The sequence below is a fragment of the Malus domestica genome, chromosome 08 (genome assembly GCF_042453785.1).
Source record: "Malus domestica chromosome 08, GDT2T_hap1".
Lineage (NCBI taxonomy): Eukaryota > Viridiplantae > Streptophyta > Magnoliopsida > Rosales > Rosaceae > Malus > Malus domestica.
The window spans coordinates 1,187,482-1,203,233 of NC_091668.1; the positions used below are offsets into that span (position 1 = coordinate 1,187,482).

General features: G+C 41.2%; 3 protein-coding genes across 5 annotated transcripts; all 3 read right to left on the bottom strand.

The window, feature by feature from the left end:
- Window positions 1-611: 611 nt before the first annotated feature.
- LOC103440271 (uncharacterized) lies at window positions 612-5,109 on the bottom strand. The gene is made up of 16 exons (XM_008378942.4): window positions 4,633-5,109; window positions 4,474-4,535; window positions 4,322-4,389; window positions 4,005-4,126; window positions 3,687-3,792; window positions 3,520-3,571; window positions 3,308-3,425; window positions 3,166-3,196; window positions 3,047-3,070; window positions 2,767-2,891; window positions 2,216-2,297; window positions 1,805-1,927; window positions 1,672-1,725; window positions 1,501-1,570; window positions 1,379-1,412; window positions 612-1,243 (listed from the first exon to the last, which is right to left on the bottom strand). The coding sequence occupies exons 1-16, from the start codon at window positions 4,832-4,834 to the stop codon at window positions 882-884; spliced, it is 1,635 nt and encodes a 544-aa protein (XP_008377164.3). The 5' UTR covers window positions 4,835-5,109; the 3' UTR covers window positions 612-881.
- An 874-nt stretch (window positions 5,110-5,983) lies between these two features.
- Window positions 5,984-9,431, bottom strand: LOC103440272 (bZIP transcription factor 29-like). Of its 2 annotated transcripts, XM_017333979.3 has the most exons (5): window positions 9,205-9,419; window positions 7,786-9,045; window positions 7,566-7,698; window positions 7,375-7,459; window positions 5,984-6,483 (listed from the first exon to the last, which is right to left on the bottom strand). In XM_017333979.3, exons 2-5 carry the CDS (start codon window positions 9,015-9,017, stop codon window positions 6,200-6,202), a joined length of 1,734 nt encoding a protein of 577 aa, XP_017189468.3. In that variant the 5' UTR covers window positions 9,018-9,045; window positions 9,205-9,419; the 3' UTR covers window positions 5,984-6,199. The 2 variants fall into 2 exon arrangements, with proteins under 2 accessions (XP_017189468.3, XP_070682620.1); XM_070826519.1 differs by having other exon boundaries at window positions 7,786-9,431.
- A 732-nt stretch (window positions 9,432-10,163) lies between these two features.
- On the bottom strand, window positions 10,164-13,493 carry LOC103440273 (bZIP transcription factor 29-like). Of its 2 annotated transcripts, none has more exons than XM_008378944.4 (4): window positions 11,720-13,493; window positions 11,500-11,632; window positions 11,307-11,391; window positions 10,164-10,569 (listed from the first exon to the last, which is right to left on the bottom strand). In XM_008378944.4, exons 1-4 carry the CDS (start codon window positions 12,889-12,891, stop codon window positions 10,433-10,435), a joined length of 1,527 nt encoding a protein of 508 aa, XP_008377166.3. In that variant the 5' UTR covers window positions 12,892-13,493; the 3' UTR covers window positions 10,164-10,432. The 2 variants fall into 2 exon arrangements, with proteins under 2 accessions (XP_008377166.3, XP_070682621.1); XM_070826520.1 differs by lacking the exon at window positions 10,164-10,569 and adding an exon at window positions 10,763-11,010 and having other exon boundaries at window positions 11,720-13,159.
- Window positions 13,494-15,752: the final 2,259 nt, after the last annotated feature.

Consider the following 15,752-nt stretch of genomic DNA (forward strand, 5'->3'; position numbering starts at 1 on the left):
TCCCATAGCTTTAATCCCATATCACCAACAAGCTTTGTATTCAAGTATTCAGCAGCATGTTTGAAAGCAATTGATGCTTGCTCACAGCTTTCCCATTCCTCGACTTTACAAGCAAAAATGAGTGCCTTATAGTTAATGGTCCCCCCACATTCCACAGATAATTCTAAATCGGACTCTAAATCCGAAAATTTTATTATGCTTCGATGTAGAGCATGTACCATTTTAATGGATGGTTATGCGTGGCAAAGAATCCACTAGCCAAGGATCCAAGTGGACTGTGGTATATTATACACTACACACTTGCACATACTAAAATTCTCTCCAAAACCTTCATTTCAATTCAGACATAGATCCTCTTTGGATCTAACCGTCCAAAGCTCAAGGAGCAAATAATTCGGACCACTCAAATTGAATCCAACGATCCCCATTAACTCATTCTGGTGACCCATCTCATATAAACTAAGGGCCTAGACCCCTTTTTCTCTCTCTTGAACAATCTGAATTCAGCTCCAAATCGTGAGGTCCGTAGAGATCCCAATATTAATAAATTTATTAATCAAATGGTAACATTAATAATGCTAATAAAATGTGGAATAAGAATCAAAATAAAATTTTGGTACAAAAGTTATCACTCACATTCTTTCATTTCCGCCGGATGTTAAAAAAACAGAGTGTTCAATCCAGTGTGTGTTTTTTTTCATCAATTAAGCACATCATATTTGAAGTGCATGAATACGATGAAGATAAAAATCGAACATAGTACAATAAAACACTTCGAAATGGGGAGCAAATTAAGCGCCGCGGAGTAATAACGTTCACTTCTCTACATTGAGAGAACAAAATTTCCGATTTGGACTTGGTATGCTGGGAACGTGCACAACTTACGACTTGCGAGGCCTTCCTCTCTTACCGGTTCCAGTTGTTGCTGGTGCAGGTTTTGGGCTTTTATTTGCAGGAGGGCGACCCCGTCCGCGCTTTCCCTCAGCTGCTGCCGCCTTTTTAGCTCCATTGCCTCTACCTCTACCAGAAGTCTTCCCACCTCGTTGCCTTTTAGGTTCCTGCTCGCCACTGTCCTCATCATCGCTTCCATTACTGTCCTCATCAGGCTCATCACTGTCTTCTTCATCTTCCGAATCAGAAGGTTCTTTTGACTTCTTCCTCTTGGAATTCTCAGATGCTTTCGAAGCACCCCTTTTAGGAGTTTGCTTCGAGGCTGGAGCGGCACTCACAGGTTCCTCGCTCCCTGCAACAATAGTGGAAAGAATCGACAAACCAGGTTCAACTTACATCTTCATTTAGTTCGGATCAACTGTCCTCGGGCCAACTGGCCAAGGATGAATGAAAGATCTCACTTTTGAAACCATCAAAATCAGCATACCTTCTACAGAAGCTTTGCCATCATATACCTCAAGCTGCAAAAAACAAATATTTTTTAAGTTTGAGAGCAGCCATGCGCAAAACAAAGGAACTTAAAACAACCGGGCAAAGATATGAAGTTACCTGATCAAGTCGGTCACCAACAGTTGTTCTATCAACAATGACCATGGAATGGCCGAGTCCACATGCAACACTACAAAGTACAATCCTCAATCGTTAAGGCCAGAATGTATAACTGAAGCTTATGGTACGTAAGAAGAATGAAGACAAGATAATACGAAAACAAATACACACCTCATAACATGCATACCCTCAAGGATATCCACCTTTTTGGGCACTGCAGAAGACCTAAACAGCCAAAGATTTAAGATTGAGAAAAAAGACGTCAAAAAGAAAGGAAGGTATGATAACACGAGATATCGCATACTTCTGTCCCATAGGGCCATATCCCAGCTCTCCATATTGAGCATGACCCCAGCTTATGCAGGAGGAGTCAGCACCAACGAAATGGTGCATATTGCCTGAATCCATGCAACGCAAATTCCAGCCACTATCAACAAAGACAAGAAAATAATTTATGCCACATCCTTGGTCAAAAACAAAACCGGCATATTAGTTTTTGTGAATCCCTGCAAAAGGATAAGACCCTACGCTATTTTGATGAGAGTCCTCACTACACAAATTATCACAAGAAACAACTTCTGATCTTATTCAAAACAGTATCCCTGCTCCTTTCCACAACAGGAGATGGCGTACCCAGAATTGCTCTAGCTCTAGAAGAGTCAAATCTTTTACGGTGAACAGAACAAAATCAAGATAATCAAGGACGAGAGCTGACCTTAAATCCATGAGTGGTTTAGGATACATCCAGTCATCACCTGTATTCTTAATTTTACCCCACATATACAATTGCCCTCCACCTGGAAAACGAAAAGAAAAAGGGAAAAAAATAATTATGATGAAATCTTGACTGTAAAAGTGATGGGTCGTTTTCAAATATAAAATTATAGCAGTTAACGTGAGTCCAGTTACAAAGATCAAATGGTCCGATGGCCTACCAAATTATAACTATAAAAAGTGTAAACGCTAAGATTTGTTAGAGAGGGAGCTAATGAGCTTTGTAAACTATGAATAACATAAAAACACACTCACACAAGCAAATATGTGACAAAAAATTGAGCTGAAGAACAGATTAGTGAAAGTAGAAGAATTTTTTATGAGAGGGAAAAGGTCATCCATTAATTATAATGTGTGAACAATGCTATAGCACCCAGAAAGGCCCTACCCCAAAAGAAGAAACAAATATAATGATACTATGCAGAAGGCCTCATCTGAAAGCAAAAAAGAACAAGTGAGAAAAAGAGCATTGGAAACGTATTAATTGGGTACCTGCAGTACATGCAGAGTTTACAGCACCAGCTGAAATAATGGCATCAGGAGGCAGAATATTATTCCTTTGAAAGACATCAACACGACGAGGAGCCCATTCATCCTTCTGCTCCCTATGTCCAAGCCTATAAACAGCACTCCAGGAGTCATATGCATAGTAAGAACATCCAAATTAAAATGACAACAAAGAAGCTGATGAAAAGGGGAAATATCCATAAGAAAGTTCATGCACATTCAAAAAAAAAAAAAATCCAAATGTTATGGAATAGCGAGCACCAACCTTCCATAACCACCAAAGCCCCACCTGAAGTTTCACCATAAATGAGTGCAAGTTAGACAAACATGCCAATCAAAAAGTTAGGAAGCAAGACAAAGGTAATGCCATATAAAAGTACTTACGTATAAACATAGCCATTTGCATCCACAGCCACTGTATTCTCAAAACAAATAAACTAATTAAGTTAATGCTATTGACATTTATTGCAGCAGACTTAGACACATACACAATCAAAGAGGGAGAGAGAGCATGCATTGCGATAACCTGTATGATTTGTTCCACATGCAACTTTCACAATATTTTCCCCAGCTAGAGAAGCTATTGCTTTAGGGCGTGGTTGGGCTTCATAAGCAAGCCTCACTGAGCTGTCTTTAGTATTATACTGAAAGCAGATCCAGCATTTTATCTCATTATCCAAAGATTAAGGTGTATAGAAATGTACAGAAAACACCTATGGAATCTTCCCTAAAAAATACCTCATTATCTGTACCATGCCCAAGTTGGCCGTACTGTGGAAGGCCTGCAGTTCTGGAAACCAAGAAACATTTTGTAATTCAGCCGGTAACCATAACAAATTGGGAACCAAGCCAACTAAGCAATTGGCTTACAAAAAAAAAAACTCAAATGTATCTGCAGACCCTACAGTATAGAAGCTCCTTCAACACTAGATAACCACACAGTGAAGTCACCCCCACAAGCAACACTTTTAACCTCAGAAACTTGACAGCGAACAGGGGAAGCCTCAACTTCTACAGAGAACAAAGCAAGTACATAACCGGAAAGGCTGTTAGCAAGTATGTAACCAAGACAACACAAAATAGAAAAATTTGAAATGGGCCCTAAATAGTAGAAAGGCACGAAAACATGAGCATATTGATGGATTTAAATAGTAGAACGTCATCAGATTCTCATATCAAGCTCCTAAAATTTCATCAAATGAATTTTACAGCGTAGAACCTACCATTTTTTGTTGAACCTGAACCCAGCTGTCCATGCTTATTCCAGCCAAAGGCAAAAGAATGCCCGTCCTCAGTAACGACTACAGTGTGATTCTTCCCGGATGAAGCTCTAACAACTTTGTACCTGCAATACAGAACTTTTAAATATTGGAAAGCTCTCCAAACACGACCCATTCCGCAATTCACAGTGGGTCAGCATGCCTTAACTCTTAACTACTCTTCCAAATGTTCCAGTTTTATCACATTAACTGTTAACTAATCTTTCAGGTGATTTCCATCAAGAAATAAGATGTTTTCAACATTAAACAGGCAAACATACTTTGAAAGTTCAGACACTACAGTCGGCCTATCACGCTGAATTCTATCGCCATGGCCCAGCTGCCCCTTCTGCAAATCATAAAATTTATGCATAAAATTGAGAATGTCCCCATATGCAGCAACAAATAATCCGAAACTAAAGTTCGAACGCACCTCATTGCGACCCCAAGTATAGCACCGCCCTTCGACATCCAATGCCACACAATGACACGAAGCTAAACCCAACATTAACACAAACAATTAATTCAATCAATTAAATTAAACCCCCAAAAAATCACATTGCTTGAAACAAACAGTGAGAGCGAAACTCACAGCAACCCGAGGCGACGAATCGGATATCGACGTCGACGAGAGGGCGGAGGCGCGTGGGGGAGATCAAGTTACCTTCAACGGCGCCCTTGCGGCGGCCAATGGCGTCCCAAGACGTACCTCCGCAGAACAAAAGCTCTCCCGATTTCTCCACCTGCTTATTCTCCCCATCCTCCACCTTGTTCCCCGCCTCGACCGCAGACATTGCGGGTCAAACTCCGGCAAAGCCGACGGCCAAGCTTTAATCTGGAAAATACGCGGAGAGGCTACAGAGGCGGTGGATCTAACGGCTAGTTTTCAAAAGGTGATAAACGAACGGCTGTGATGGAGGTGAGAATGGCGGGAAATGGAGGTAACGGCTAGTTTGAAGAGATCGGAAGCGGCATAGGGTTTTGGGGGGGCCGGGACGAACGGAGGAGGAAGAAAACGGATGTGAAATGAAACCCTAATTCAAATGGGAAAGGAAGATATTAAAAGGACGGATTTGGTTGGGTTTACGAGAACAGCGACTTAATTAATTTTAAAGGGAAAAGGTGAAAAAGAAATAATAATTTATATTACCTGCTGCTCCTTGTTTCTTAATATCTTCATTTTATTTGTTTGTCACGAAATTTACACGCAACGATAATGTTATTTTAAAATTTTAACGTTGACGTGAAAATATTTCAAACTTAAAATACAATGTTATATATCTTATTTATAAGTAATCGAATTGCAATCAAATAATGTCAAGTTGACGCCAACGTAAAATATCTAAAACTTATCACGTAATATGCGGTATTAATCGTTTTTGAGACTTCTGCTTTCGGTGAAGGCTTGTATGTTTCTCGTGAGGGCATTAATTTCTATTTCGATTTTTCAATTAAACGTAGGAAATGATAATATTATAGTACAATATACAGTTTTTGGCCTGATAAAGTACAGTTGGTTTTTTGGACATAATATTAAAGGACAGTCGGTATACTTTGACAAACAAATAGTGTTAGTGTTGTTTTTATGTTAGGTTCGTTATCTTAAAAAGTTGTTTTATATCAAATATGTTATCTTATTAAGTTCTTAACAGGTAACTCGATATGACCTCTAATTCTTTAACGATTTATGTCATTTCGTGTCGAGTTAACGATCACGCAAAAAGTTATCTTGCTTAATGTCTAAATCGGATATATCTTATCGTGTCCTAACGACTGATCCGATAACAACCTGATTCGTTAATAAATTGACCCAAAACTTTTATTTTCATACTATTTCGTGTCGAATTAATCAGTCGTACAAGAATTGCCAACCCAGTTGTGGGATTTATGCATAATTAAAAAGAAAAAAAAAAGGAAAAAAGAAGAAGAAAATACTGTAAACAAATCTCAGAACAGTATTCTTTCCAAGGAAAAATGTCCATACATTAACCAAATATCCAATGAACCAAAAAATGAATTATAAGTTACATAAATTTCCTAATAAATATTTCTCGATTTAATTTAGACAATTACATATGGAATTAATATATGAAATCATATTTCAAAACAAATTTTGGCACCAAAGAGACCAAGACAAGCCAACGTTTGTGTTGGCCAACCTACTGGCTCAACTCAGGCTTAGCCGCAGCGTTGCCGTTCTGGTGATGCGAAGGTCGATTTTGCGGAGGCTGCTGCATGAACTGCTGCGGTTGCGTGTTCTGTGGAGCTTGGTGCTGTGGCTGCTGTTGCATTTGATAGAGGTTTAGATGCTGCAGTTGAAGCATTTGCTGGTTAAGCGATAATTGCTGCGCCATGCGGTTTGAAAGGTGGCCTTCTCCTCCACCGAGCTCTCCAGCGGCAAGCTTTAGTCGCTGGACTTCTCCAGTCAATGCTTCGTTTAAAGCTGCACCATCATAGACAAATTAAAGGAAGATAAAGTTAGTCCAGATCCCGCCTTCATCAGCAGGAATTGGTCGGAAACAAAAGATCAAGAGAATCCGTTTCTCATGTGTTCAAGGACATTCATCAGCTGATATTTGTATGTTTATATCAACACAGAGGGACCAAGTGTTAATCAACTTCCACAGTTTGGCAATTTAACTACGGCAAAATCAAGGACCTAAAACCTATCGAGCTAAAATCCAGTTTTTGAGACGGGAGGGGAGGGAACAAGGGTTTATAAAATCATTGGAGAATCTCCTGTATTATGATTATGTCCCTAAACCAAACTTCGTAATATCCATAGGAGTCCACCTGATATGAAGTTTAATGATACCAGCGTCGGAGGACTAAAATCCTACCTTGCTTCCATTCATCCAAAAATCACTACATGTATGTTGCAAGGCTTTATCTATTTCCCCTCGAGATGCCACAGCACAGTTCGAAACTAACTGAAAAGTTACTGGTTCCAAGGCTTTGAGGAATTGGTAGAAGTGATGTGAAAATCCAAAGTCAAGAATACCAAAGACATGAGCAACCAAAACTTACAGCTGGATAAGGTTAAACCCGCAAACTAGCATGTAATGACACGACAAGAAGAAGAGTTGTCAATTAAATCCACATATTCTTAGGTAGTTTAAGCTAGGCGAAGATAGAGGAACCTGTCTTCAGATAAATCTAACTTTATGTGCAACCAAATTAGAAATGCAATAACATAAATATGTATGCATCCTGAATTTTCAACAATTATTTTGGTTGACAAGTTGTTTCAATTGAAATCATATAGCTTATGTGGCACGTATGATTACTGTAATTCTCAAAATATATATAAAGAGCTGAAGAAAAAGCACAATACCATCTTTAAGTTGGGCTTGTTGTTCCAAAGCTTGAAGCCGAAATTTCAACTCATTGTTCTCACTCGTAAGACCCACAGAGTCTCTCTGGAGACAAGCACATAACACACAATCGGTAACTATTTGATGAAGGTTAATTTCAAAAAAGGAAGAGGTAACCTTAGAATCAGAAACCTCAAATAAAATTGCATACCTGCAACTTCGTAAACTGGGCAGACAAAGTGGTTGCCTCCGTCTGCAAAGTTTGCACCTTGTGTTCCAATTCTTGAATGTATCGCATCTTCCTCTCCTTGGAACGAGCAGCTGACTGTCGATTAGCCAAAATCCTGGATGAATTCATAAAACATGAGCAAATTCACTAAACAGGACATCCAGTACAAACAGATGCAAGACAGAAGTTAAATGCATAATACCTCCTTGCACGTTTAGGGTCTGATAGCGCTATCTCAGCAAGTTTCTCGCTTTCCATTATCTTTCTCAGCTCAATTGCATTGAACTCACCACTTCCAAACTCCGTGCTGAACTTGGCTGAGTTCCCATCAAGCGAAGTGCTTGGTGATTGTTGGCCGAGCGGCAGGGGTTTCAGTGGTTCATCATCGAAATTCAGATTTTCCATATAACTATCCATTGAAATGCTCCTACAGTGTCGGATAGGTACAACATCGCCACTAGCAGTCCTCTTGAGTCCTTCCCTCCTCTCACTCGGAAAATCAGAACCTGGCCTCTGCCTGCCGTAACTATTCCCATTTAGACCACTTTCCACTTCATTATCACTACTCTCGCCCCCGTTTGTCTTCGAGCCACTGGCTCTGCTATCCAAATCCTTATCCTCGTTACCCGACGAGTTCATTTTGTCAATGTTCTCCAAGTTCATGTATGCATTAAACAAGTCATCCACAACCTCTCCCCCCAATTTCCTCTCGTCCATTCCCTCAGCATTCCCATTTGATCCCTGTCTCATCAGCTGATTTGGCTTTCCAATCCCCGAATTTTCTCTCCCAGAAGCCGATCCATCCAAACTTGTTCGCCGCCCAATGGGGATCAATTGAGGCGAAGATTGAATGACAGCTGAGAATCCCAAAGGAACATCACTGTTACTGTTAGAGCGCCGGTGCCCTCTGCGAGGGGGAAGGCCGTCTCCGGCCCAAAATGCACTGCTATCAGCAACCGGGGAACGATGCGAAGGTCCATGAGAATTAGCAACAGTCTCCTCCATGGAAACCTCAACTGAATTTGGGTCAGGGAGCGAAGGACCCGAGGGGTCGCGGTAAGTCAAAGGGCTCAATGGGGGCAATGAATCAAGCGAGAAAAACGGAGGCTGAGACAAAGACCGAGTGTGGGATGACCCTGGGCTCAAATTCTGCGTTCCCAGCTGCCAAGAACGCGATTGAGGCCTCATGACATTCGAAAAAGGCATCGAATTGTGGTTATTCGGGTGCGAAGGAGGGATCCCGGGCCTCTTACTGTTCTCAGGACTCAAACTTGGGGAAGATTGCCGCATGGGGAGACCCATCTGAGAAGAAGGGTTGAAACTGGGAATATCTAAATTGCTGTTTGGCTTAGGAACCGAGAATGACGACGACCCAAAAGTTGGATTAGGCCGCTGCTGCTTATTAGCACTACCATTTTCATCACTTCCCTCCATTAAAGCTCTGCTAAAAAGCTCTAAAAACCTCGATTCACACAAAACAAAACCATCCAAGTTCACTACTTTTCTCTTCAAATGTGAATCAAAAACCTCCAAACCCAAAAACCCAAATCGAAAAACGAAATTAAACCCTAGAGAGGGAACAAAAAAATGGGATTGATCAAAGATTATGGCTGCAGAGTACCTGATTTTCTACTATCCGTAGCAGCTGACCGGCCTGCTTGGGTTCTCAGTAGAAGTGCAGAATGGCAAGCAGAAGCAAAGGAAGAGATAATCAAAAATGTCAAAGGCGGAGATTTCACGGCGCTTTGATCGTATAAAATTGTTGTTGTTTACTACATATACAATGTCACCACGAACAGTAAGCATACGCTTAGGTGTAGGACTTCAGACAATTTCACAAAAGGACGCGTTTTTCTTTATATTTATATTCTGCCTTTATCACCGGCTTCATCTCCTTCTTTTGAGGGAGATATTTTTAGTGTGTCCGGAATACAATTTACATATAATATAAGTGATAAAAAATAAATCAATTTGTATTATGACGCTTGATGTACGGGATCGTGTTCCTGCACATTGAATATCAACAAAGATTTTTATATTTTATTAACCAGATCAACGAAGCGAATAAATGATCGAATCACAAGTCATTAGCAAACAAAACCAAATTGGACCCGTTTAACAATTTATAATCCGGCGCATATTCGAATTTAGTTATGTTAATTAGAGAAGAATGATTTTTTTATTTTCTGTATTCAAGTTCGAATCATTATTTTTTGTAGCTTAAATAATTTTAGTACATAATCTTATCATTTGCCAAAAAAAAAAAATTATATTCAAGTATATATGGGAAAAAATTATGATTTAGTATATTACACTTAAATTAATTTCTAGATTTGTATAATGACTGGATTCCACATTAATAAAACTTATCCACAAATGAATCCATCATAAATTTTGTCACAATGCAATGGCAATTATCAATTAAAAATATGGTTACCATAATTAGGTTCATTGATTACAAAGGAATAATACAACCACCAAAAACTCTTATCTCGCTAAACAAAGTCAGCATGAATTTTAAAACGTCATTGTGGTCGACTTTGCGTCAAATACCAAAAAGAAGTTTAGGACATAGTTCACTTGCTCTTAAGGCAATATTGCATCTTTCTATCATGAAAATTCGCAGTACAGAAAACCAAAAAATGAATTAAGTTACATAAGCTTCTTAAGAATATATCTGTCAATTAATTTAGAGAATTACATATAGATTTAATTATGACATCATATTTCAAAGTAAATTTTGGCACCAAAGAGAGCAACACAAGCCAACGTTTGTGTTGGCCAACCTATTGGTTCAACTCAGGCTTAGCAGCAGCATTGCCGTTCTGGTTCTGGCGATGCGAAGGCGGTCAATTTTGCTGAGGCTGCATGAACTGCTGCGGTTGCGCGTTCTGTTGAGTATGGTTTGAGAGGTGGCTTTCTCCACCGAGCTCTGCAGCGGCTAGCTTTAGTCGCTGGACTTCTCCGGTTAAGGCCTCGTTTAAAGCTGCAGCACCATAGACCCAAATAAAAGGAAGATAATATTAGTCCATATCACATCTACATCGGCAGGAGTTGATCATAAAGCTAAATACGATGATACGTGGTCAGACAAGGGTATTTTAATAGTTCAAAAGCAGCATTTATAAATGTTATAATCCACTTCCGACATCTGCGGAACATCCATCACCTGATACTTGTATAAAAGTTAACACAAAGGGCCCAGGTGTTAATCAAGCTCTGCAGTAGGCAATTCAACTAACTACCACCCACCGAAGTTTTTGAAGCAGGGACGGGGAGTGGACAAGGGTCAATCGAGCTCAATCCCTTTCTCAGCCAGGGGCCCAGGATTGAAATCTCAGCTAGGGGCCAAGGATGATTTCAATTTCGGTCCTTTCTTTTATCAAGATATCGATTTTAGGTCTAAAGGGTTGTGTGAATACATATCCTGGATTCCGTCTTAAAATCATAAGGAGGATGACCGTGGACTATCAAAGACATGAGACAATAATGCTTATAGCTGGATAAGGTTAAACCGTTAAACTTACATGTAACAAGAACAAGAGTTTTTAATCAAATTGACCTATTGGTGAAGGCTTAATAGCATAATTACGTATGCATCCGGAACTTTAAACATTTGTTTTGGTTGACGAGTTTTAACTAAAAATCATACAGTTTATATGGCACGTATGATAACTGCGATTTTCGGTAGACATATAAAGAGCTGAAGAAAAAGCACAATACCATCTTTAAGCTGGGCCTGTTGTTCCAAAGACTGAAGCCGAAATTTCAATTCATTGTTCTCACTTGTAAGACCCATGGAGTCTCTCTGGACACAAGTACATATAGCACAGAGTCAGTGGCCATATCATGAAGATTAGTTTCGAAATGGCAAGAGGTAGACTTTACAATCAGAACACCCGGAAAAAAAAACTACCTGCAATAAAGTGAATTGGGCAGACAAAGTGGTTGCCTCTGTCTGCAGTGTTTGCACCTTGTGTTCCAATTCTACTATGTATCGCATCTTCCTCTCCTTGGAACGGGCAGCTGACTGACGGTTAGCTAAAATCCTGGATGAATTCATAAAACATGAGCAAATTTACTAAACAAGATATCCGATACAAACAGATACAAGACAGAAGTTAAATGCATAATACCTCTTTGCACGTTTGGGGTCTGATAGCGCTATCTCAGCAAGTTTATCATTTTCCATGATCTTTCTCAGCTCAATTGCATTGAACTCACCACTTCCAAACTCCATGCTGAACTTGGCTGAGTTCCCATCTAGTGAAGTGCTGGGTGATTGTTGGCCCACCGGCAGGGGCTTCAGTGGTTCATCGTCGAAATTCAGATTGTCCATGTAACTATCCATTGAAATACTCCTGCAATGTCGAGCATTAGGTACAACATCTCCGCTGGCGGTCCTCTTGAGTCCTTCCCTCCTCTCATTTGGAAGACCAGAAGCTGGCCTCAGCATGCCGTTACGATTCCCATTTAGACCACTTTCCACTTCATTATCACTACTCTCACCCCCATTCGTCTTCGAGCCACTGGCTCTGCTATCCATATCCTTGTCCTCGTTACCCGACAAGTTCATTTGGTCAATGTTTTCCAAATTCATGTATGCATTAAACAAGTCATCCACAACCTCTCCCCCCGATTTCCTCTCGTCCATTCCCTCAGCATTCCCATTTGATCCCTGTCTCATCAACTGAACTGGCTTTCCAGAAGCCGATTCGTCCAAACTCGTCCGGCGCCCAGCAGGGATCAATTGCGGCGAAGGTTGACTGATCGCTGAGAGTCCTAATGAAACATCACTGTTAGAGCGCCGGTGCCCTCTGCGAGGAGGACGGCCATCTCCAGCCCAATATGCAGTGCTGTCATTAACCGGGGAACGAAGCGAAGGCCCATGAGAGTTAACAACACTCTCCCCCATAGAAACATCAACAGAATTCGGGTCAGACAGAGAAGGAGGCGAGGGCTCGCGGTACGTCAAAGGGCTCAATGGGGGCAAAGAATCAAGCGAGAAGAAAGGAGGTTGAGACATAGACCTAGTGTGGGATGACCCTGAGCTCAAATTCTGTTGACCCATCTGCCAAGAACCCGATTGAGGCCTCGAAAAAGGCATCGAATTGTGATTATTCGGGTGCGAAGGAGGAATCCCAGGTCTCTTGCTGCTCTCAGGACTCATACGGAAACCCATTTGAGAGGGGTTGAAATTGGGAATATCTAAATTGCTGTTTGGCTTAGGAACCAAGAAAGACGACGACCCAAATGCTGGATTAGGCCGCTGTTGCTTGGCACTACCAGTTTCATCACTGCCCTCCATTAAAGCTCAGCTAAAAAGCTCTAAAAACCTCGATCCATCAAACGAAAAACCATCAAGTTTCCTACATTTTTTTCAAATGTGAATCAGAAATCTCTAAACCCAAAAACCCAGATCGCAAATCGAATCAAACCCAAAAAAGAATATGAAAAATGGGATCAGTTAAGATTATGGCTGCAGAGTACCTGGTTATATAATCCCTAGCAGCTGCTGCTGGCCAGCTTTGGTTCTCAGTAGACGTGCACAATGTATAATCAAAGATGTTAACGGCGGTGATTTCACAGCGTTTGATCAACCAAAAAAACTAAAATTTTAAAGAAAAGCTCAGATACCGTTTACTTTAACGAAAAATCATATTTTTACACTAAAAAATCATATGATAAAAAAAAATTAACGAAAAGATCATGATACTGTTCACTCTAACAAAAAAACTATATTTTTACATTAAAAAATCAATCATGATACTATTTACTATTCACTTTATCTTTATCTTATTTTTAACGTTAAAACTTAAAATTTTCATACCATTTTTATTAGTTTTTCTTAAAAAAAAAACATGTGTGTTGACTACAAATACAGATACAAGGTTGTCACCGACAAAAAGCGGCAGCGTAGGAGGTGGAGTTCAGACAATTTTAACAAGACGCGTTTTTTTTAATCTTCTTTTTTTTTTTCTGCCTTTATCACCGGTTTCTTCTCCTCTAATTAAGGATATCAACGAAGATTTTTATTTTATTAACGAATTCAACGATGTGACAAATGGTTGAGTCACACGTCATAACCAAACGACCAATAAAAACCACAACAATGGTGATTGGACCCCCTTCAATTAATATATAATTTAACGTAGATTTAGGTTTCGTCGAGTTGATTAGGGGACGTTGTTTTCTCGCTACATTCAAATTTTAAAGTTTTCTTTTGATCGTATGTGTAGAGCCAAAAATATTCACAAGGCGACACGTGAGTTTTTTGGACAAAAAGGAAAAAAATACCCTTGCAGTACAATGAGGTTCCTACGCGCAAGCAGCGGGCAACCCTCTTTCAACCAAGACAGAAGTGCCCAAAATAGGTAACAATTCAAAGTCCATCTCATCAAATCCTTTATACAAGGTAATTCCCAAACACATTCCTTTTAAATTATGTTAATTGGCTAATTAATGGGTTTATTGACTAATTAACCCATTAATTCTCAATTAAACCATCCATTATATCCAAATAACCACAAAATACAACCAATTCAACCCTAAAACATCACATGGCCGGCCATCCCTTAAGCTTTCTACCTTCCCTATCTTTTCCCACTTTACTACCCCAATTAAGCTAGCTAATTGATTCTATAACCATCCATTTATTCCCTTTATGTTTAATTAGCAAATTTATCATAATAAATTGGCTAATTAAACCTAAAAACCCTAGCCACCTCCTATCCCTATAAATATACTCCCATTCTCACCAAAAAGCTAATTCCAACACTTTGGCAAAAATCCCAAAATTCTCTAAACACTATTTCTCTCTAAATTCTAACTTTGGCATCGGAGGTTCTTTGGCCAAAGCCCCCCACCATTCATCGTGGGCGCGTGAGGCTCTTGGCCTTAACCTAAGATGTTAATTGTTTTGTAGGTGCAAAATTGTCCAAGATCAAGGAGGAAGAAATTTGCATCCACAAATTGGTGCTTTCATTGAGAGTTGAAATCCATACTCGTAGAAGACTCTCACACAAAAAGGTTTTTTCTTTATTTTCTAGTCCATTTGAATATTTTTTATACGTTCTTATTATTAGAATTTTTTACTTGCAAAGGTTCTTTGATAAAACGTATAAGCAAAATATAATGGCTAGAAATTTAGAAAATTCCACAAGTGAAAATTCTAATGTTCAAGAAATGGGATTGCGGAGATCCGTGAGGCTAAATGCGACAATAAGGGGAGCGGCATCATCATCACGAGCTTCCATCATGGGAACCACCATGGTGGCTACCTCGGTAGCCACCCGCGGCGAGGTCCATGGTGCCTTCACCACGGCCACCATGGGAACCACCGCGGTGGCTACTTCGGTAGCCACTCGTGGCGAGGTCCATGGAGCCTTCACCACGGCCCAGAGATCCGTGAGGCAAAATGCGACAATAAGGGGAGCGGCATCATCACCACAAGCTTCTACCATGGGAACCACCGTGGTGGCTACCTCGGTAGCCACCCGCGGTGAGGTCCATGGTGCCTTCACCACGGCCACCATGGGAACCATCGCGGTGGCTACTTCGGTAGCCACTCGTGGCGAGGTCCATAGAGCTTTCACCACGGCCCGAGCCGTGTCATCCAAGGCTCACGGTACCAAGACCACGATCCAAGCCGTGCCATCCAAGTTTACGTGGACCCAAGCCCAAGCCTCGCATTCACACGCACCGCGCATTAAGCAGCCTGCTCCCGTGATCCAGCCTGCTCCCGTCAAGCAACCCACTCTCACGGCCCAACCTGCTCCTGCCGAGCAGCCTGCTCTCGTGACCCAGCCTGCTCCCGACGAGCAGCCCACTCCCGTGGCCCAGCCTGCTTTCGTCGAGCAGCCCACTCTCACGGCCCAACCTGCTCCTGCCGAGCAGCCTGCTCTCGTGACCCAGCCTGCTCCCGACGAGCAGCTCACTCCCGTGGCCCAGCCTGCTTTCGTCGAGCAGCCCACTCCGGTGGCCCAGCCTGCTCCTGCCAAGCAGCCCACTCCCGTGGCCCAACCTGCTCCTGCCAAGCAGCCTGCTCTCGTGACCCAGCCTGCTCCTGACGAGCAACCCACTCCCGTGGTCCAGCCTGCTTCTTTCGAGCAGCCCACTCTCACGGCCCAACCTGCTCCCGTGGCTTTCCAAGCAGCCCAAGTCGGCCCA

Coding starts and splice junctions, on each gene's coding strand:
- LOC103440271 (XM_008378942.4), bottom strand. CDS start 4,834: ATGTCTGCGGTCGAGGCGGGGAACAAGGTGGAGGATGGGGAGAATAAG. Junction 1,928..2,215: donor AAACCACTCATGGATTTAAG/GTCAGCTCTCGT, acceptor CTTTGTTGATAG/TGGCTGGAATTTGCGTTGCA. Junction 1,413..1,500: donor TTGGTGACCGACTTGATCAG/GTAACTTCATAT, acceptor TGTTTTTTGCAG/CTTGAGGTATATGATGGCAA.
- LOC103440273 (XM_008378944.4), bottom strand. CDS start 12,891: ATGGAGGGCAGTGATGAAACTGGTAGTGCCAAGCAACAGCGGCCTAAT. Junction 11,633..11,719: donor GACCCCAAACGTGCAAAGAG/GTATTATGCATT, acceptor GAATTCATCCAG/GATTTTAGCTAACCGTCAGT. Junction 10,570..11,306: donor ACAGGCCCAGCTTAAAGATG/GTATTGTGCTTT, acceptor ATGGTGCTGCAG/CTTTAAACGAGGCCTTAACC.
- LOC103440272 (XM_070826519.1), bottom strand. CDS start 9,017: ATGGAGGGAAGTGATGAAAATGGTAGTGCTAATAAGCAGCAGCGGCCT. Junction 7,699..7,785: donor GACCCTAAACGTGCAAGGAG/GTATTATGCATT, acceptor GAATTCATCCAG/GATTTTGGCTAATCGACAGT. Junction 7,460..7,565: donor CCCAGTTTACGAAGTTGCAG/GTATGCAATTTT, acceptor GCTTGTCTCCAG/AGAGACTCTGTGGGTCTTAC.